This window comes from Dictyostelium discoideum (genome assembly GCF_000004695.1).
Source record: "Dictyostelium discoideum AX4 chromosome 5 chromosome, whole genome shotgun sequence".
In the NCBI taxonomy this organism is placed as follows: domain Eukaryota; phylum Evosea; class Eumycetozoa; order Dictyosteliales; family Dictyosteliaceae; genus Dictyostelium; species Dictyostelium discoideum.
In genome coordinates, this window is record NC_007091.3 from 1,758,014 (window position 1) to 1,778,013 (window position 20,000).

The 20,000-nt window shown below is 21.9% G+C and overlaps 10 protein-coding genes and 1 pseudogene across 10 annotated transcripts in view; 6 read left to right on the forward strand and 5 right to left on the reverse strand.

The window, feature by feature from the left end:
- The window catches only part of DDB_G0288639 (DNAJ heat shock N-terminal domain-containing protein), a gene marked incomplete at both ends in the record, with an annotated part of 1,963 nt that extends 1,330 nt beyond the window's left edge, over positions 1-633 (forward strand). The window contains one exon of the mRNA XM_631526.1: positions 1-633. This exon is cut by the window's left edge and continues 132 nt beyond it. Within this exon, the coding sequence (XP_636618.1) occupies positions 1-633 (633 nt within the window).
- A 463-nt stretch (positions 634-1,096) lies between these two features.
- DDB_G0288641 (hypothetical protein) lies at positions 1,097-1,735 on the forward strand (the record flags this gene model as incomplete). The annotated part of the gene is made up of 1 exon (XM_631527.1): positions 1,097-1,735. One exon carries the CDS (start codon positions 1,097-1,099, stop codon positions 1,733-1,735), a length of 639 nt encoding a protein of 212 aa, XP_636619.1.
- A 139-nt stretch (positions 1,736-1,874) lies between these two features.
- On the reverse strand, positions 1,875-4,311 carry DDB_G0288625 (hypothetical protein; the record flags this gene model as incomplete). Its single annotated transcript, XM_631528.1, has 2 exons — positions 1,875-2,217; positions 2,339-4,311. 2 exons carry the CDS (start codon positions 4,309-4,311, stop codon positions 1,875-1,877), a joined length of 2,316 nt encoding a protein of 771 aa, XP_636620.1.
- Positions 4,312-5,054: 743 nt separating this feature from the next.
- On the forward strand, positions 5,055-6,399 carry DDB_G0288627 (hypothetical protein; the record flags this gene model as incomplete). Its single annotated transcript, XM_631529.1, has 2 exons — positions 5,055-5,306; positions 5,440-6,399. The coding sequence occupies 2 exons, from the start codon at positions 5,055-5,057 to the stop codon at positions 6,397-6,399; spliced, it is 1,212 nt and encodes a 403-aa protein (XP_636621.1).
- A 557-nt stretch (positions 6,400-6,956) lies between these two features.
- On the forward strand, positions 6,957-7,748 carry DDB_G0288629 (hypothetical protein; the record flags this gene model as incomplete). Its single annotated transcript, XM_631530.1, has 1 exon — positions 6,957-7,748. One exon carries the CDS (start codon positions 6,957-6,959, stop codon positions 7,746-7,748), a length of 792 nt encoding a protein of 263 aa, XP_636622.1.
- An 826-nt stretch (positions 7,749-8,574) lies between these two features.
- DDB_G0288643 (hypothetical protein) lies at positions 8,575-9,855 on the forward strand (the record flags this gene model as incomplete). The annotated part of the gene is made up of 2 exons (XM_631531.1): positions 8,575-8,772; positions 8,869-9,855. 2 exons carry the CDS (start codon positions 8,575-8,577, stop codon positions 9,853-9,855), a joined length of 1,185 nt encoding a protein of 394 aa, XP_636623.1.
- A 67-nt stretch (positions 9,856-9,922) lies between these two features.
- DDB_G0288631 (hypothetical protein) lies at positions 9,923-12,123 on the reverse strand (the record flags this gene model as incomplete). Its single annotated transcript, XM_631532.1, has 2 exons — positions 9,923-11,843; positions 11,942-12,123. The coding sequence occupies 2 exons, from the start codon at positions 12,121-12,123 to the stop codon at positions 9,923-9,925; spliced, it is 2,103 nt and encodes a 700-aa protein (XP_636624.1).
- Positions 12,124-12,576: 453 nt separating this feature from the next.
- On the reverse strand, positions 12,577-13,333 carry cbpH (calcium-binding protein; the record flags this gene model as incomplete). The annotated part of the gene is made up of 3 exons (XM_631533.1): positions 12,577-12,893; positions 12,972-13,112; positions 13,294-13,333. 3 exons carry the CDS (start codon positions 13,331-13,333, stop codon positions 12,577-12,579), a joined length of 498 nt encoding a protein of 165 aa, XP_636625.1.
- A 673-nt stretch (positions 13,334-14,006) lies between these two features.
- On the forward strand, positions 14,007-15,436 carry DDB_G0288637 (annotated as a pseudogene; the record flags this gene model as incomplete).
- A 564-nt stretch (positions 15,437-16,000) lies between these two features.
- Positions 16,001-16,904, reverse strand: DDB_G0288635 (transmembrane protein; the record flags this gene model as incomplete). The annotated part of the gene is made up of 3 exons (XM_631536.1): positions 16,001-16,495; positions 16,631-16,727; positions 16,834-16,904. 3 exons carry the CDS (start codon positions 16,902-16,904, stop codon positions 16,001-16,003), a joined length of 663 nt encoding a protein of 220 aa, XP_636628.1.
- A 1,618-nt stretch (positions 16,905-18,522) lies between these two features.
- The window catches only part of DDB_G0288645 (hypothetical protein), a gene marked incomplete at both ends in the record, with an annotated part of 1,500 nt that continues 22 nt past the window's right edge, over positions 18,523-20,000 (reverse strand). Inside the window, one exon of the mRNA XM_631537.1 lies at positions 18,523-20,000. This exon is cut by the window's right edge and continues 22 nt beyond it. Coding sequence (XP_636629.1) covers positions 18,523-20,000 — 1,478 coding nt within the window.

The window sequence follows — 20,000 nt, forward strand, 5'->3', positions numbered from 1 at the left end:
TATGAGAAAGCACAAAGTTTAGATCCAGAGAATGGTGAATTACAAAGAAACATTAAAGAAGCAAAGATTGCTCATAAGAAATCATTAAGAAAAGATTATTACAAGATATTAGGTGTTTCAAAGGAAGCAGGTGAAACAGAGATTAAGAAAGCTTATAGAAAATTAGCATTACAATATCATCCAGACAAGAATAATCAATTACCAGAGGAAGAGAAAGCACAAGCTGAAAAAATGTTTAAAGATATTGGTGAGGCATACAGTGTTTTAAGTGATGAGAAAAAGAAACGTCAATACGATATGGGTCAAGATGAAAATGGTATGCCATTCGATGCCGATATGGGTGGTGTTGATATCAATAGTGTGTTCTCACAATTCTTTAACCAAGGTGGTATGGGAGGTGGTATGGGAGGTGGAGGCTTTGGTGGCATGGGAGGCGGAGGTTTCGGCGGTATGGGAGGTGGAGGTTTCAGCGGTATGGGAGGTGGTGGTGGTTTCGGTGGAATGCCATTTGGTTTCGATATGGGAGGTGGTGGCGGCTATGGTGGCATGGGTGGCGGTTTTGGTGGTCATAGTGGTCATTCTCATGGTGGAAGTAGAAGTAGATCCTCAAGAGGTGGCAATGAATATAGATAAACACTATAGTTTCAACACTTTTTTTTTTTTTTAAAAAAAAAGAAAATTATTTAATAATTTATACTTTATAAAATTATTATTTTTTAATAATAACACTAATTATAATAATAATAATAATAATAATAATAATAATAAAAAAAAAAAAAAAAAAAAAAAAAAAATCAAATCAAATAAAACTACTAATATATTAATATAATAACACAATGCAATAATATTATTTAACTTAAATAATAAACTTTTATTTTATTTTTTTTTAAATAATACTAAAAAAGTTTTTTTTATTTTTTATTTTTTTTTTTTTATTTTTTTGATCATTAATCTATTTTTTTTATTTTTTATTTTTGTTTTTTTTAAATTACCCCCACACACACATACATACACTAACTCATATGTGTGATAAAAAAAAAAAAAGTACATATAATAATAATAATAATAATAATAATAATAATAATATTAAAAGAGAATGAGAATTGTTAAAACAACATCAAATGAATTAGTATTGGTTCATAGTAATAGACTTAAGGAATGGTCAATGGGATTAGCAATTGCATCAATTGGATTATTACCAACTATATTTCATACAAGTGATGAACTTTTTATAAAGATGTCAAAAGTTGTATTCATTATTACATTTATATTGATTGGATTATTAGGTATTCATGAAGAGTATTATATTGAATTCAATGTTAAAAAGAGAAAAATGACAATGGAATATAGAAATATAATAGAGGTATTAACAATGCAACCTGGTAGAAATATGGTATTGGAATTAGATCAAATTAGAGGTGCTGTCATTCAAGAGATTAAAGAAAAGAAACCATTATATAAATTAGCAATCGATTATTCTGATGGTCTTAAAATTGGTGTAACTGAAACTTGTTATTTCTTTCCTGATCAAATTACTGAAATTAAAAATTCAATTAATAAATGGTTATCTGATAATGGTATAATTGGTAATAATAAAAATAATAAAAATAATAAAAATGAAGAAGATGAAGATTACAGTAATGATGAAGATGATGAAGATTATAGTGATGATGAAGATGAAAAAGAAAAAGAAAAAGTTCAATCTATTAAAAAGAGAACTAATAAAGTAAAATAAATGTAAAAAATAATAATAATAATAATATCCTTTTTTTTTTTTTTTTTTTTAATATTTTAATTTATTATATTCTTTTTTTTTTTTTTTTTTTTTATTTTTTTTTTTTTATTTTTTTTTATTTTCTGGAAAAATGGAATATTTATCTTTTTAATAATGAAGTTTTTGAAACTTTTTGACGACTACCACGAGAGATTGATTTGAATTTGATATAATCTCTAACTTTTTTACCAGATGAAGATAAAACTTTTTGTTCTTTTTCTTTTCTTTCAGTTTCTTTTTGTTGTTTAAATGATTTTGTTAAATTAAAGATATATTCATCAACACTTCCAACTGCAAGTGCTTTGATGAATGATGGATTTTCTTTTGCTCTTCTTTCTTCTCTTTTCTTTTTAATTCTATCTCTCTTTTCTTTTAATTGTTTTTCTAAAAGTTGTTCTTCTATTTTTCTTTTATTTTCTAATTGACTCTTTTTAATTGAATCTCTGTTTTTATTGATTTAAATTTAAATCAATAAAAAAAAAAAGGTAATGATTTATGAATTAGATTTAAGTAAATTCGATATATTTTTTGTGAGAAAATAATTAACTATTAATAAATATTTACTTATTACTATTTACAGCTTTTAAAAAGTTAATATCAAGCTCTTTGATTGTATTTTCATCTTCTTCTTCATCATCTTCTTCTGCTTCTTCTTCTTCTTCTTCTTCTTCATCATCATCATCTTCCATTTCTTGATCTTCGTCATCTTCCATTTCTTGATCTTCATCATCTTCCTCTACAACTTCTTCACCCTCTAATTCTTCAACTTCTTCACCATCTAATTCTTCATCATCCTCTTCTTCTTCCAAATCTTCGCCATCAAATTCTTCTTCATCATCTTCTTCCAATTCTTCGCCCTCTAACTCTTCACCTTCTTCACTTTCTAATTCTTCATCATCTTCAAATTCTTCATCATCTTCTTCATCTTCAAATTCTTCATCCTCTGATTCAATATCTTTATTTGGTAATTTAGAAATAGTTGGTTTAACTGGAGACTTTTCTTTTATTGGGGTTTGTTTAGCTAAAGTTTGTTTAACTGGTGTTTTTTCTTTAATTAAAGTCTCCTTAACTGGAGTTGGTTTAACTTCAGTTTTTTCTTTAATTGGTGTTTGTTTAACTGGTGTTTTTTCTTTAATTGGAGTTTCTTTAACTGGAGTTGGTTTGGTTGGTGTTTTTTCTTTAATTTGTGTTTCTTTGACTGGAGTTGGTTTAACTTCAGTTTTTTCTTTGATTGGAGTTTGTTTAACTGGTGTTTCTTTAACTTGAGTTTGTTTAACTGGAGTTTGTTTAAGTTCAGTTTTTTCTTTAATTGGAGTTGGTTTGACTTCAATTTTTTCTTTGGCTGGAGTTGGTTTAACTTCAGTTTTTTCTTTAACTGGTGTTGATTTAATTGGTGTTGATTTAATTGGTGTTTCTTTAATTGGTGTTGATTTAATTGGCGTTTCTTTAACTGGTGTTTTTTCTTTAATAGAAGTTTCTTTAACTGGTGTTTCTTTAACTGGAGTTGATTTGACAGGAGTTTCTTTAACTGGTGTTGATTTAATTGGAGTTTCTTTAGATATTTCTTTAACTGGGGTTTGTTTAACTGGAGTTGATTTAGTTGGTGTTTGTTCTTTAACTGGTGTTTTTTCTTTTATTGGTGTTTTCTCTTTAGTTGATACTTCTTTTGTTGGTGTTTTTTCTTTTATTGGTGTTTTTTCTTTAATTGGTACATCTTTTGTTGGTGTTTTTTCTTTTGTAGTGGTGGTAGTGGTAGTTGTGGTAGTAGATGGTAAAGATGATGGTGGTGGTAATATAGTGGTATCAAGTTTATTTAAAACTTTTGATAAATTACTTGAAGTTTTGGTTGGTTTAACAATATCAGGTACTCTAAATTCAAAGTTTGAATTTGATTTTGGTTTCAATTCATTTGGAAATGGTGTATCTGGTTTAATTTTCTTTGAATTTTGAATTGGTGTTTTATTAATAATATCATCTGTTGTTGTTGTTGTTGTAGTGGTAGTTTCTTGAATTGATCTTTTATTTTTATTATTGGTTGTAGTATTTGTATCATTTTGTTTTCCAATTGGTGAATCAGTTTGAATTTTAATTGGTGTTGAATCAAATTTACCTTCTTCAGTTGAAACTGGTGTTAATGGATATGATGTAGATGAACTATCATTTTTAGTTGGTGTTGTAATCTTTTCTGTAGATTTATTTGATGATGATGATGATGATGATGGAGTTGTTGGTTGTTTTTTATTTGAAGATTTTGGTGTTGGTTTTGATTCTGATATTGTTGGTTTTTGTGGTGTGGTGATTTTAGATGATGATGGTGTAGTTGGTTGTTCATTGCTTTGTGGTGGTTGTGTTTTTTCAGCTGGTGCTGGAGTTTCTGATTTTTTAGTTGGTGCTCTCTTTCTTTTTGGTGTACTTTGTTGTAATTTTAAAATTGATTTCAAATCAATTGTACTATCTCTTCTTGAGGTTTTAGATAATGTTTCTAAAGAAATTGAAGCATCTTGTGGTTTAGTTGTTGTTGTTGTTCTTCTTGACATTTTTTATTTTATTTTTTTTATTTATTTTTTTTTTAGTTAATCAATAATAAATAAAAATATTGAAATAAAGTTTATGTAAACTAAAAATAATTAAAACAATACCAATAAAAAAAAAAAAAAAAAAAAAAAAAAATTGTGAGTGGCCCTCGTTTTTCGTTTTTTTAAAAAATTTGATTTTTCATTTTTTTTTTTTAATTTTTTATTTTTTTTTTAAACAATTTTTTTTTTTTTTTTATTATTTTTTTATTTTTATTTTTTATTTTTCTTTTTTTTTAAAATAGATTTTTAATGTTATTACTACTTTTTTTTTTTTTTTTCTTCTTTTATTAAAAGGAAATATTAGATAATTATTAAAATATCTTTTTTTTTTTTTTTTTTTGTCCTGAAAATTCTGGACACTTTTTTGGGTTATATCTTAAATTGTTTTTTTTTTAATTTAATTTTTCACCGTCAAATATTTCCAAATTTTTTTTTTAATTTAAGTTTTTTTTTTTTTTTTTTTTTATTTTTATTTTTATTTTTATTTTTTTTTTTTTTATTTTTTTTTTTTTATTTGTATTTTCTCATAAAATTTGGTTTACCAAATTGCACTAAATTCACATATACACACACGCCAACCACACACACAATCACCGATCTCAACATTTATAAAAAAAAAAAAAAAAAAAAATAATGATCTATAAACTATTTTAAAAAATAAAAAAAAAAAAATAAAAAAAAAAAAAAAAAATAAAAAACGAAAAATGTATAAATTTAAAACGAATCTATTTTTGGTTATTTATTTTATAGCAATATTTTCCATCGAGTCATCAATATCTTCATTTAATACCGAGATAAATAGTAATAGTAATAGTGATTTCGGACATATGGAAATACCAAAAAATATAGAGGATATACCATTTATATGTTATAACAATTTAAGTGATTCTTCATATTATTTAAAAAATAATCAATATTTTTATGAACCAATTTCAACTATAATAGATAATTCAGTTGTAAGTTTATTATTATTATTATTATTATTATTATTATTATTATTATTATTATTATTATTATTATTATTATTATTATTATTATTATTATTATTATTATAAATTTATTTATAATTTTACTAATTTTTATTTTTAGTCATATTTTCCAAATAATTGTTCAAATATTTCAGATAAAAATTCATTAAGTTGTTGTTTAAAAATTGATAGTGATCAATTTAAATCTACGATGGATTATATAACGAGTGATAGTTTAAATACGAGTGTAATTGGAAGATTATATGATTGTAGAACCAATTCATCATTGGGTGGTGGATTTAAAATTGTTGAAGACAATGGAAATACACCAGATTTAGAGACAATGTCAAATGAATTGGATGTTATAGATTCAAGAGAGAGTGTAAAAATATGTTTATCACAATTACAACAATTACAATGTTTTAAATGTTCACAAGATCATAAAACTATTTTAAGAGATTTTCATACAGATTTATTATATAGAATTGAAAGTGATCCAAATCATCAACCTTTATTCTATATAAAATCATCAACTTTTAAACATCCAATAATTGATACAAGTAATGATGGTTTTCCAACAACAGGTGCTGGTGGTGCTGATAATACAATACACTATATTGAAAAGGATATATCAAAAGGTAAATCTATTGCAATTTGTAATGATTATTTTGAAAAGTTAATGTCACATTGCCAATTTGTAAATGTTCGTGGTAAACCTTTAAATCAATTATTTCAACCATTAAATGGTAAACCAGCTGTATTCGATTCTGAAAATTATATTAATGAAATATTTGGTATTACAATCCCAAACTTGAATGAATTTGTTTATGTCTCATCTGATAATTTAGATTTGTTTTATGTTTCAAATTTTAATTGTTTCAAACAACCAATACCTAATTTTCAACAACCAACTTGTTCTTTAATTATTAATAAAAAATGGTATGAAAAATCTCAAAATAGTAATGATTATAATAATAATAATGATAGTGATAATTCTTCATTTGGAATTTCAATTCAAAAATATTTAAATTCATTTTTAAATTCATTTATAATAATTTTAATAATAAATATTATTATTTAAATAAAATTAAATATTATTATTTTAAAATTAATTATTTATTATTTTTTTTTTTTAAAAAAAGATATTTAAAATATCTAAAATTATTTAAATTATGTCATAATAAAATTAATTTTTTTTTTTTTTTTTTTTTTTTTTTTTAAAAACAGTTTGATATAATTATGTGCTTTTATTTATAAATAATTTTTTTTATTTTTATTTTCATTTTTTATTTATTTTTTTTTTAAATGGGTGATATTTTTATTATCTATTTTGAAAATTTCTGCAAATATTGCTAAAAAAAAGCAATTGATTTTTTTGATTTAAATTTATTTTTTTTTTAATTTTATTAAATTTTTTTTTTTTTTTTTTTATTAAAATGAACAACACTTTTTTAAAATAAAAAAAAAAAAAAGGTTTGGGAAAAAATTATAAAAAAATTTTTTTTTATTTTTTTTTTTAATATTTTCACAATCCCAATCACAATAAAATTTATTTATATAATATAAAAATAAAAAAAAAAACAAATAAATATTTTTAAATTTTATTATCTTGAAAAAAATAAAAAAAATTAAAGAAAAATGACAGAATCAGAAGTTTCAACACCAACTGTTGCACCACCAGTTATTTCATTGGCTGATAATGCAGATACAATTAAATTATATTCAAAGTATATTGTACCAGAGAATACTCCATTCAAAACAACTGATAAACAAACTTTAATGGATAATTGTGCTTTCTTTGCTAAAATGTTTGTAAATCTCTCTGCCATGGCATTCAGTACTTTGGAACCATTGGATAAAAAAGAAACCAAAGAATTATCCAAAAAGGAAAAGAAGCAATTGAAAAAAGAAAAGAAAGCTCTCAAGAAAGAAAATAAAGGTGGTAAAGATAAAAAAGATAAAAAAGATAAAAAGGATAAAAAAGATAAAAAAGATAAAAAAGATAAAAAAGATAAAGGTGATAAAAAAGATAAAAAAGAAAAGAAAGAAAAGAAACATGATGATGATAAATCAGAAGTCAAGGAAAAGAAAGAAAAGAAAGAAAAAGAAGATAGAACTATTGTAGAAATTAGAAATACCAAGAGTATTTTAGATGCATCTTCAACATCAGTATCAAGATTTGCTCCATGTATGATGTTTGTCAATTGTCCAAGTGGTCCAGCTGGTTTAGAATGTCGTATCTTAAAAGATACTTCAATCGCTAAATTAAAATCTGAAATTTGTTGGAATCAATATCTCACTAATCTCGTTCAATGCCAAGAAAGAGGTCTCTCCAAATGTTTCTCTAAATTTGTTGATTTACAAAAAACTTGTAAACAAACTGAAATTCCAAAGAAATCTTTCTCTCTTTTTGATTCACTTTCTTATTAAATTTTCTAGGAAAAAAAAAAAAAAAAAAAAAAAAAAAAATTTCTTTTTTTTTTTTTTAATCAATTTAATAATAATTCCATATCCATGTAAATATATTGAAATAAAAAAAAATAAAATAAATATAAAAAAAAAAACCACTTAAATCTTTCATTAAATATAAAAAAAATAAAATAAAATAAAATCATATAAAATATAAAATCAATATATATAAAAATAAATATTAAAATAAATAAAAAAACAAATAAAAAAAAAAAAAAATTAAATTAATCTTTTTATATGTATTATTTAATAATTTTTTTTATAAATCGGATAATGGAATTATTGTTGTTTCTCATTGAGATACTTGTTTTTTATTTTATTTATTGATTTTTTTTGATTGGAATATTGTTTTTAATGTTGTTTTGTATTGTTGTATCTCCTATTTATTCGAATAATATGTCTATTATGTTAACAGTTATTTTAAAATTTAAGCCTTTCAAAATCATCTAATTGTACATTTAATTTTATTTTTAATTTTTTTTTTTTTTTTTTTTTTAAAAAAAAATTTTTTAATCATTTAATTTTATTATTTTATAATTTTATTGTTTATTCTAATAAAATTTAAAAAAATGTAAATTTAAATCTAGCAAATAATTAACTAATATCTAAAAAAAAAAAAAAAAATGAAAATAATAATTAAAAATAAAAAATATACACAATTCCCAAATTTTTACTTAAATTTTATTTAAAAAAAAAAAAAAAAAAAAAAAAAAAAAAAAATTTCAGTGGTTTTTACGTAAAAACAAACAAATAATAAAAACAAAAAAAAAAAAAAAAAAAAAAAAGGATGGGTAGAAGATCATTTAATAAACAAGAACAACATAAAAAAAAATTAGAAATTAGTCAAACTATTAATTTACCACGTTCGTGGGATTATGTCAAAAAATTTACTCAACCATTTTTATATCCATTCAAATTTGAAACTTTAACCATTAAGCAATCAGAACTTGGTGATATTAAAATTAATGCAACTTTATGGGATACAGTAAGTTTTATTTCTTAAATACAAATTTGTATTATTTAAATAATACTAATAATTATTTTACTTTATTTTTTGGTTGAAAAAAAAAAAAAAAAAAAGGCAATTGTAATGTCAAAATTCTTTGAAATTGTTATTGGTAGAGATGGATTAAAAGGAAAGAGAATTATAGAATTAGGTGGTGGTGTTGGATTAACAGGTATTGTTTTATCAAAAATGGGAGCAAATATTACAATTACAGAACAAAAATCAATGCATAGTATTTTAGATTTTAATGTTAGAAATAATTTAACAGATCTAAGTAAAACCAAAGTTTCAGAATTATGGTGGGGTGATGATTTAACAAATTCAGAATATAAAGCACCTTATGATATGATCATTGGTTCAGATTTAATCTATGAAGATCATTGTATTGATTTACTTTTAAAATCATTATTAGATTTATCTTCACATCATCCAAAACCAAAAAGTAAATATAGTGATATCATTGAACAAATTGATGCAAATAATGGTGAAATCCCTCAAGAATTATTAGAGAAATTAAAATTAGGTGAAAATGATGATAATAATGAAGATAATGAAGATAATGACCAACTTGATAATAATAATAATAATAATAATAATAATAATAATATTAAAAATACTACTACTACGACTACTACAACAACAACAACAACTACTACTACTACTAATACTACCACAACTGAAACAAATACTGAAACAAATACTGAAAATGATAATAAATCAAAGGAATTAAATTCAGAATTAAATATAAAAGAAAAAGAAAAGAAAAAGAAAAAGAAATCAATTAAAAAGAAAAAAGAAGATGATGAAGATCCAAAAAGTGAAGATTATTTATTTGCATCAGCATTACTTGAACCAGCTGATACTGTTATTTATTTAGGTTATGAAAATAGACAAATGTCTGCAGAGTCAATATTTTTAAATAAGGTACATAATTATTTTGAAATTGAAGAAATTAAAACTACTCATTTAAATCCAGGTTTTGGTGGTGTTGATATTAGAATATTAAAAATGAAAAAGAAACTTCAAACTTTAGAATTATTATTATCATATAATAAAAAATAAAATAAATTAATAAATAAATAAATAATGTTTATTAAAAATACCAAAATGGTAGATATTTTATTTTTTTTTAAGATAAAATTGTATTGTTATTATTATATTTTATACCAATTGGTAATTGATTTAATAATTTACAAAAAAAGATATATTCATATTCTAAACATTTGATGATGTTATCTTTTGACAGAAAACCGTGACCTTCGCCAGGGAATAATTCTAAAATTGAGGGAATTCCTTTTGATTTTAAATGATCATACATTAATACTGATTGATTGTATGGAACTACATGATCCTCTAAACCATGAAATAAAGCAATTGGTGATTTCAATAGGTCTAAATGATTAATTGGTGATCTATCTTTATAGATTCTTTTCCATTCTCCATTTGGTCCATCAAGTTTCATTTCAGTGATTAAAGTATCTTGATATCTACTTTCAAATTTATGAGTTTCTTTGAATAGTGTTTCTAAATCTGCCACACCATAATAGGAACAACCACCTTTGAAAATATCATAAAATGTTAAACTACATAATGTTGCAAACCCACCAGCACTTCCACCATCAATAAACATTTTATCTTTATCAGCTAATCCCATTTTAACCATATGTAATGCTGCATTTACTAAATCAGCATTATCATAAAGACCCCAATTTCCATTTAACAATTTTCTATATCTCTTACCAAATCCACTCGAACCTCTATAATTAACATCTAAAATTGCAAATCCTCTACTAGTCCAATATTGATATTCATAATTTAATACAGAATATGCTCTATCTGTTGGTCCACCATGTGATTTAACTAATAATGGTGGTGGTGGTGTTGTTGTTGTTGAAGAATCTTTCTTAAAAGTTGGTGGATAATAATATGCAAAAGCTTTTTCAATTAAATTATCAGATTTACTTGATGTATTAAATTCAATTTCAATTGGTTTTGAAATCATTGAGTCAGTAATTGATTCACCACCTTTAACATTTAAAAGTTGTTTAAATTCACATTTCTTTGAATCACTATTATAGTTTAATTTAATTGGTGAAAACATTACAGTTGATGAACCACCAATAAATAATGCAGTTGATAGTGATGGTGACGCAACTATTGATTTAACATGAGAGAATTGATTTCTAATGATTTGTTCAACTTGATTAGTTTCAATATTGAAAATTACCAAACCATAATCTGCTAAAGCTGCAATTAATTTGCTTGGTGTAATGAAACCATAATAACTTCTACCAAAATACCACATTGGTTCACCAATTTCTTTAAAATCAATTAATTCCGATGAGATTACTTGACTTCTTTTCTTTGATTTTAAATCATATTTATGAATGGTCCAATAACCATTTAAATCTGAAATAAAGTATAAACAATCATCAAATTCATTCCAAATTGGATTCAATACTGATTCTTCATAACCATTACTTATATTTATAATTTCATTGGTTTTTAAATCTTTTATACAAACATTTGAATTATCCCATGGCATATTTGGAAAATTCCAATAAATATAAGCTAATAATGATGATGATGATGATGATGATGATGATGATGATGATGATGATGATGATGATTTATCTTTACCATTATAAAGTGTTGGATAAGCATAAAAGTCATGACCTTTTTCAATGATTTCAATTTCATTGGTTTTTAAATTAATTTCAACTAAATAATGTAAAACTTCTTTTTCATTTGTATGATCTTCACAAACCATAATAACCTTTTCATTTTCTTTATTAACGGAACCACTTGAAAATCTTAATTTATTACTATTAGTGGAATTTGTGGTGTTTTTGTTTTTAAAAATTAATTTCTTTGGTTCATCATTCACTTTATATGGATGGAATAAATATAATTCTTGAGTTTCACATTCTGAGAATAAAATTAAAAATTCCTCATCCTTATTTGATTTTGGTTCATTAATTATTGTAATTGAATTACCACCATATTCAATTATTGAACTTATTATATTAAACTTTTTTGGTATTAAATCACTATTTTTTTTTTTTTTTTCAAAAATTATTAATTAATTTTGTTTTGGGAAGAAAAAAAAAAAAAAGAAAAAATAATAATAATAATAATAAATAATTACATTCTATTACCAAAATTATCAATTTGAATTAGAGTTGATCTTGTTTCTTCCTCTGGTATTATTTCAAAAAATAAAGAGAAATCATTATTTGATGGTTTAAAACTTTCTAAGTACCTTGAATCCTTATTATTAACAACCAAATCAATTGAAATTAGGTTTAGATCATTACTTGTATCACTCATTGGTATAATGTTGGAATTTTTTTTTTTATGTTCACTAAAAATAGTAAAAACTAAAAAAAAGAAAAACAAACAAAAATATATTATGAAATTAAAAATTTTCATGAAAACTAAAAAAAAAAAAAAAAAAAAGATTTATAAACCAAAAATAAAAAAAAAAATTTTAAAAAAAAAAAATTAAACATCTCACTACTGGTGTTCTTTAGATCAACTTAAAAATTTAATACAAAAAAAAAAAAAATAAATAAAATAAATTTTTTTTTTTATTTTTTTATTTTTTTTTTAACCTTATAAAAAGGGTTAAAAAAAAGATAATAATTAAAAATAAATGATTGACTAAAATTAAAAAAATCCAAATTCTTGATAATTAAAAAATTTTCTTTTTTTTAAAAAATAATAACATAAATATTGGTTTTTTTATTTTATTTTATTTTTTTTACATTTAATTGGAATATATTATGATTGGTAATATGGTTTTGAACGAATAGTATTTCTACAATAATTTTTAATTTCAGCAATAGTTAAATATCCATCTCTGTTTTTATCAATTTCAGTGAAAATATGATTAGCATTTTCTTTTGGATGATCTGAACCAATACTTTCAAAACATTGTTCAAGTTCTTTAAAATCAATTCTATTATCTCTATTTTTATCATATCTCAATAGAAATGCTTCAATATCATCTTGAAAATATTGTTTTATTTGATCCTCTCTTACTTTATCTTGATATCTTTTAAATATTTCTTCCTGAATTTCATCATATGAAATTTTTCCTTATATACATTTAAAATTAAAAATTATTCGGTAAATAAAAAAAGAATAATATTTAAAAAAAAATAAAAAATTCATACCTTCATTATCTAGATCATACATTTTAAATAATACAATTGCACATTTCTCTGGATATTTTGATCCCATCCTTTTAAAAAATTCAATAGCTTCATTTATAGTTACTTCTCCATTTTTATCTCCATCATATTGACCAATTATTTCTTTTTTTTTTTTTTGTATATACATATTTTTTTTTTTAATAATTTAATATACACAAGAATAAAGAAAAAAATAATTTTAAAAAAGATAATGTTAAATTAATTATTTATGTAAATTTTATTAATAAAAAAAATACTTTAAAAATATAAATTTTTTTTTTTAAAGTAAAATTTTTATACTTACTTTCAACATCTTTTTCTATTTGTTCATATATTCTTGACATGTGTGTTTATTATTGTTTAAAAAAACATTAATAAAATAAAAAATAATAAAAACAGAATAATAAAAAAAAAAAAAAATTATTAACTGTGTTTAATTTACATTTAAATTTTTTTATTTTTTTTTTTGGTATATATTTTTTCATTTTTTTTTTTTTTTTGTAATATTAATTTTTTGTAATATTAATTTTTAATTGCATATTAAAATATATGATTATATCTACATTTGATTAATATAAACCAAAATCTTTTCATAAAAATAATTTTTGATAATTTTTTTTGAAAAATTAAGCTTAGTAATAATTATAAAAGTAAGCTGTTTGAAAAGTGAGGAAGGATTAATTTTTTAAGAAAAGTTTATTTTTTATAAATCATTTAATTTTCAAAGCCTAAATATTATTAAAAAAATTAAGCTCAACTTAATGATAATTATAACTAAAAAATTAAGCTTAATCTAATAATAATAAATTATTAAAGTATATATTAATGTGTTTCAAAAGTGGGAATCATTTTATTTTTTTATAAATCTTTTTTTACTATTTTAAGTCATAGGAAAAAAATAAAAAAAAAAATAAATAAAAAATAAAAAAAAAATAAAAAAAATAAAAAAAAATGTATTTAAATCAATGGAATTTTTAAATTTTTAAATATATATATTATTAATAATTTCAAATAATAATGTCAGATATATTTTCTACTCATTTAAAAAATTATTTTCTATCTTTTTACGGTAGTGGAGTAAAATTAATAGATTTACTTTTTAAAGATAGTTGTAATTTTAGATCTATTTCACTATTTGATATTTTAAACTGTTTTATTTTAATTTTAATTATTAAAATAGCAATTGTTAGTTTAACCTTAACAAATGTGGTAACCTTTTTTATTTTATCAATATTTAATATTATATTATTTATATTACTTTTAATTCTTCTTTTATTTAAAATCAAATTCATCTTTTTAAGTTTAAAAAGTCACACAAGCAATACACCATCATTTACAGTTGGTCCATATCACCCATCAGTTTTTGCAACTATAAAAAATAAAAAATCTTTACATTCACAAAAACATAAAAGCAATATCTCTGAAAATGGGGCATTTTATTTTTCATTTCTTGATGATGGTTATTATGAAACAGAATTGTAAGTAATTTTTTTAAAAAAAAATTTAAATCTTTTTAATTAATATAAAATAAAATTTATTGGGATTTTTTAAATAATAATTAATTTTTAGTTTTATTGAAAATGGTCATTCAAATAAATTGGTATTAAAAAAAATTGAAATTGTTAAGCAAAGGTGATAAATTTACACCAGATTTTATTGATTTATCATCATCAATAGTTGATGTATCATTCCGTGCATTTGATAAACCAGTTTCAAATTCAAATGTAAAAGGAACAATTGAAATGTTAAATGATGGTAGCAAAGTATCATTCACTTCAAAAACTGATGAAAATGGAACATATTCAACTATATTACCAGAGTGTAAAATTTCAATTGATGTTGAAGGTACTGTTGATGGAAATCCAGTTAAAATCAATGAAACCATTGATATTCAAAAACCAGAAGTTATAAACAGTATTGAAGAATTAAAAGATATTAAACCAAAATCATTTGAAAAATCTGAAAAATGTACAGATTATAATATTAAAAGTAAATCAAAAAAGAGTGTTCTTTTAGTAGATGTATCTTGTTCAATGGGTGGCCAACCATTGGAAGTGGCAAAGAGTAATTCCAAAAAATTCATTATAGATTCTCAACTATTTGCAATTGGAGCTTGGTCTGATGCAATAAAATTCTTTAAAGACTCTTGGGAAACCTCTTCAAATATATCAGCTGCCAATTCATGGATTGATGGTTTATGTGTAAATGGTGGTACCGATATTAAACAAGCCATTGAGGGAGCAATTTCAAAGTTCAAAGATGCTGATGAGTTTTGGATTTTATGTGATGGAGATACTAGTACTTTCCCAGATTTACAATCTTGGTCAAACTTTTATTCAAATAATTCAAAATACTTAATTAACTTTGTTGGAATTGGTGGTTCATCAGACGAAAGAATGAAAAACATGGCACAAATTAGTAGAGGTAAATTCATAAAAGTTTGTTAAGATTTCCAAAAAAAAAAAAAAAAAAAAAAAACTGAAAAAAAATTGAAAAAATAGTTTTTTTGGTGTAAATAAATAGAGAAATAAAATAGATATACAAAATAATATTAAAAAAAACAAATGTAATAATTCCTTTCCCAAATTATATTCATATCTTTTTTTTTAAATTATTAAAGTTTTTTCTAACTAAACTATATTCATGAAAAAAAAAAAATATAAAGCTCTCTTCCTCATTAATCGGATTAAGTTATTATCATTATTTTTTTAATACTCAAATTTAATTATTAAATTATTTTTTTATTTTATTTGATAAACTTGGATATGATAAATTATTTTTTTTTTTTTTTTTTTTTTTTTTTTTTTTAATAGAGAAATTAATTAATTTTAAATAATTTTTTTTTTTATTTGAAGAGTTTTTATTTAATTGTTTATTTTTAGTGCCATTCATTTAACCAATCTAAATTATAATTATAAAATTAATTTAAAATGTCTTTTTTTTAAAAAAAAAAAAAAAAAAAAAAAACTAAATAATAAATCAAAGCGAAATACTTTTATTTATTTTTTTATTTATCTGTGAGAAGCTAATGTGAAAATACCAGCTACCAAAGCAGTAAAACATCCACATAAGGTTGACCACCATCCACCACCTGGTAACCATTTGAAATAATCGTCATCACCAATAATTTTATCACACCATCTCTCTTCACATGCTCCAAGAAGATTGGCACTAAGAACTTCAGTATCATCATAGAATGCTTTTGGTGCACCCAAAAATGTAAAGAATGATATGAATAACATGACAATGGTTGCAATTGAACAACCAATACATAAAAGTTTCCAAACGCATGATCTGCATAATTTTGGTGATAAAAGAAGAATTAATTGTAAAAGAGCAGTACCAAGAGCAAGAGCTGATGCAATTACCAAGAAACTAAGTGAAGAGTTTAAAATTTTTGAAATATTATCAACACTGAGTGGATTTACAAGAGCTGATGCAACACAAAGTTTGGTTGCAATTGAATTTGAATCAATTTCATCATCATCATAATTTAATGTTAATTTCTAAAATAAAAAATAAATAATTAGTATATGTTTTTTTTAAAAAAAAAAAAAATAATAAAAATAAAATAATAAAAAATAGTTATATTAAAAAAATCAAGAATTGTGTATAAAAAAAAAAAAAAAAAACAAACTTACATCTTCACCATCAGTTTGGCATGAGAATTTTTTCCAACTATATTGTACTACAACTTTGTCTAGTATTTTAGTTTCTTTCTTTTCAATTTGATACCATCTATTATTATTTATTTATTTAAATTTTTTTTTTTTTTTTTTTTTCAATAAAAAAAAAAGTTATTAGAAGAATGAAAAAAAAAAAAAAATAAAAAATAAATACATACGGTAATGCAAAAGAAATTATACAACAAACTAAAACAATTACTGATAATGCAATTCCAATTTTTAATTTCATTTTTTATATATATATATATTTTTTTTTTATAGTACAACAATTTTATTATTTATTTTTTATTTTTTATTTTTTTTTATATATCTTTTTGATATTTTATAAATATTTAAAAATAAAAGATATTTTAGTTTTTATTTTATATTTTTATGAAAATGAAAAAGAAAATGATTGTCAGTTGCCAGTTTTATACTGAAATTTTCCATAAAAAAAAAAAAAATCAAAAAAAAAATTAAAAAAAATTAAAAATAAATGATTTTTTTCATTAAAAGAATTAAACTGTTTCATTCAGGTTTTTTTTTATTTTAAATTTTTTTTATTTTTATTTTTATTTTTTTTTTGAAAATTTTTTATAGATGTAATCTGAAAATGATGATAATTCCGAAAAGTCCAAAAATTATTTTTATTATTTGAATTAAAAAATTTTTAGGGCACTCTCTTTTCTTAATTTTTTTTTTTTTTTTGAATTGGTTATTATAAAATATTCTAAAATACAAAAAAAACAAAAAAAAAATTTTTATTTTGAATAAAATATTTTTCAAACACTCTTTAATTAATTAATTAATTTATAAAAAAAGTGATTGGTGGTGTGATTTTTTTTTTTTTTTATTATGGGGTAATGACTAAAAATGATGATAAAAATATTTTTTTTTTTTTTTTTTTTTTTTTTTTTTTTTTTTACATTCAATTTTTTTTGAAGTTTTTCTTTTATTCCTCATTACTTTTCAAACTTCAACAAATTATTTGAATAAATGAAATCGGTTTTTTTTTTAAATAAAATTGATTCTATGATTTTATGATTTGAGATAGTTTAATTTTAAATTATTTTATTTTATTTTATTTATTTATTTATTTTTTTTTATTAATTAAATTTGAGAAATGAAAAAAAATAATAATAACCAATCCAACTAATGAGACAAGTATCTCAAAGAGAACTGGTACTTGAACTTTTAATGTGTATTTTCCATTTTTATCTGTAACAACATCTGCAGTCTTAGTTCTATTTGGTGAAGTGATAATAACTTGAAGACCTGATAATGAGTTTACTGATTTTTATATATATATATATATATATATATATATTTTGGAATATCAGGTTAAACACACTAATCACCTGGTGAGGAACATCTTCATTTGTATTTATTCACAGGTCCTTAAGTTGTTGATTGAATAACCATTTGAGCACAGCAATATGTACTTGGGTACTTTAACGCGTATTTACAATTTTCATAAATAACAAGATCTGGGATTGAGCTTCCTTTTATGGTGTGATAACTGATAATAAATAGTTGATCTGATTATTCTTTATTATTGTTAATGTTTTTTTTTTTTTAAAAAAAAAAATTAAATATGTGGACTGAATATAAAATTTAAATTAAATAGTTATTACCTTTTTTTTTAATAATAACATAATGCCTTTTTATAAAAAATAAATAAATAATAACGAATAAAAAATATTAAAACTATTAAAACTATTAAAACTATTATATTTTTTAAATCTAAAAAAAAAAAAAAAAAAAAAAAAAAAAATTAAAACTTGAAGATACCTGTTTAAGATTTTAAGTTAAAAAAAATAGATTTATTAAAAAATAATGAAACATTGCTTGGGATTTTCACCCTCACTTTAATTGTTAATCTCTTCATCTTCTTTTTGATTTTGATTTTGATTCTGATTTTGATTTTGATTCTGATTTTGATTTTGATTTTGATTCTGATTTTGATTTTGATTCTGATTTTCATTATTACTATTATTATTATTACTGTTATTATTATTATTAACTTTATTATTGGTATTAGTGTTTTTATTTTGAATATTTTGATCATTTTGATTATTATCTATTGATTCGGGATAAAAAGTGATTTCTCTAGGAATTCTTTTTACAGTGTCCCTAGATTTCTTTTCGAAAACATTAAAACTGGCTCTAATGGCTGAAGCATTTTTCAACTCAAATTGAATCCACTTAAAATTTTGGCTAGATGATGCTTCAGACTGACTTATATCACTACTATTAGTATTACAGAATAATGGTGCAGACTTTTTACAAAGTAAAAGTGAAAGTATAGTTCGAAGAATAACACTATGTGAAACTATTAAAATATGATAATTATTATTATTGATGTCGCTATTATTATTATTATTATTATTAAAAGAAGATTGTGATGGTAAAATAATATCACTATTATTACCATTACCATCACCATCATTATTATTACTATTATTATTATTATTATTATTATTTTCATTATTTATAGAAATACCATTATTTATATATTTTGATGGTATTTGTTTTAAAATAAATTGAAAAGCCTCTTTTGCTCTACGAATTAATTTTGATTTTGACTCCATTTTCAATTCTTTTTGTGGGAGATGTTTTAAAATATTTGAAGTGAGTTTTACATTGGTTGGTGTTGGAAATGAATTTGATGGAATTGGTACTTCCAATGATGATGAAAGTGATGAAAATGATGAAAATGATGAATTGGATGATGTTGAAAAATTAGAAATCGATGATGACGATGAAGATAATGATGTTGTTTGTGAAGATGATCTTGGTGATGATGGTATTGATGATGCTGTCGATTGCACTGCTGTTGATGTATATGATGCAGTTGATGATAATGATGGTGTTTGCGATGATGTTGTCGTTTTCATTGTTATACTTTTAATTTCTTGTAAATTAATATTGAGATGTTGTGGTTCTTGTTGCTGTTGCTGTTGTTGCTGTTGTTGTTGTTGTTGTTGTTGTTGTTGTTGTTGTTGTTGTTGTTGTTCTATATATAATTGATTTAATTGATTTTGTAATGATAATTGTTGTTGTTGATGATGATTTGATGGTGGTAAGAATGATAGTGATGGTTTTTGATTTAATAATTTTTGAATTTCAATTGCTTTTTTAGCATCTGGAATTTCTTCCCAATGTACAAGTTGTCTAAGGTCAACACCTTCCAATTTACCAAGGTTACGTTCTCTTAAGAGTTGAGTGGATTCAATGCTTGGCAATATGTTGTTATTGTTATTGCCGCTACCACTAGTATGATTATTTATAATTAATTGTTGTCTTATTATTGAGGCGGTTTCAAATGCTCTATCCAAATCTGATG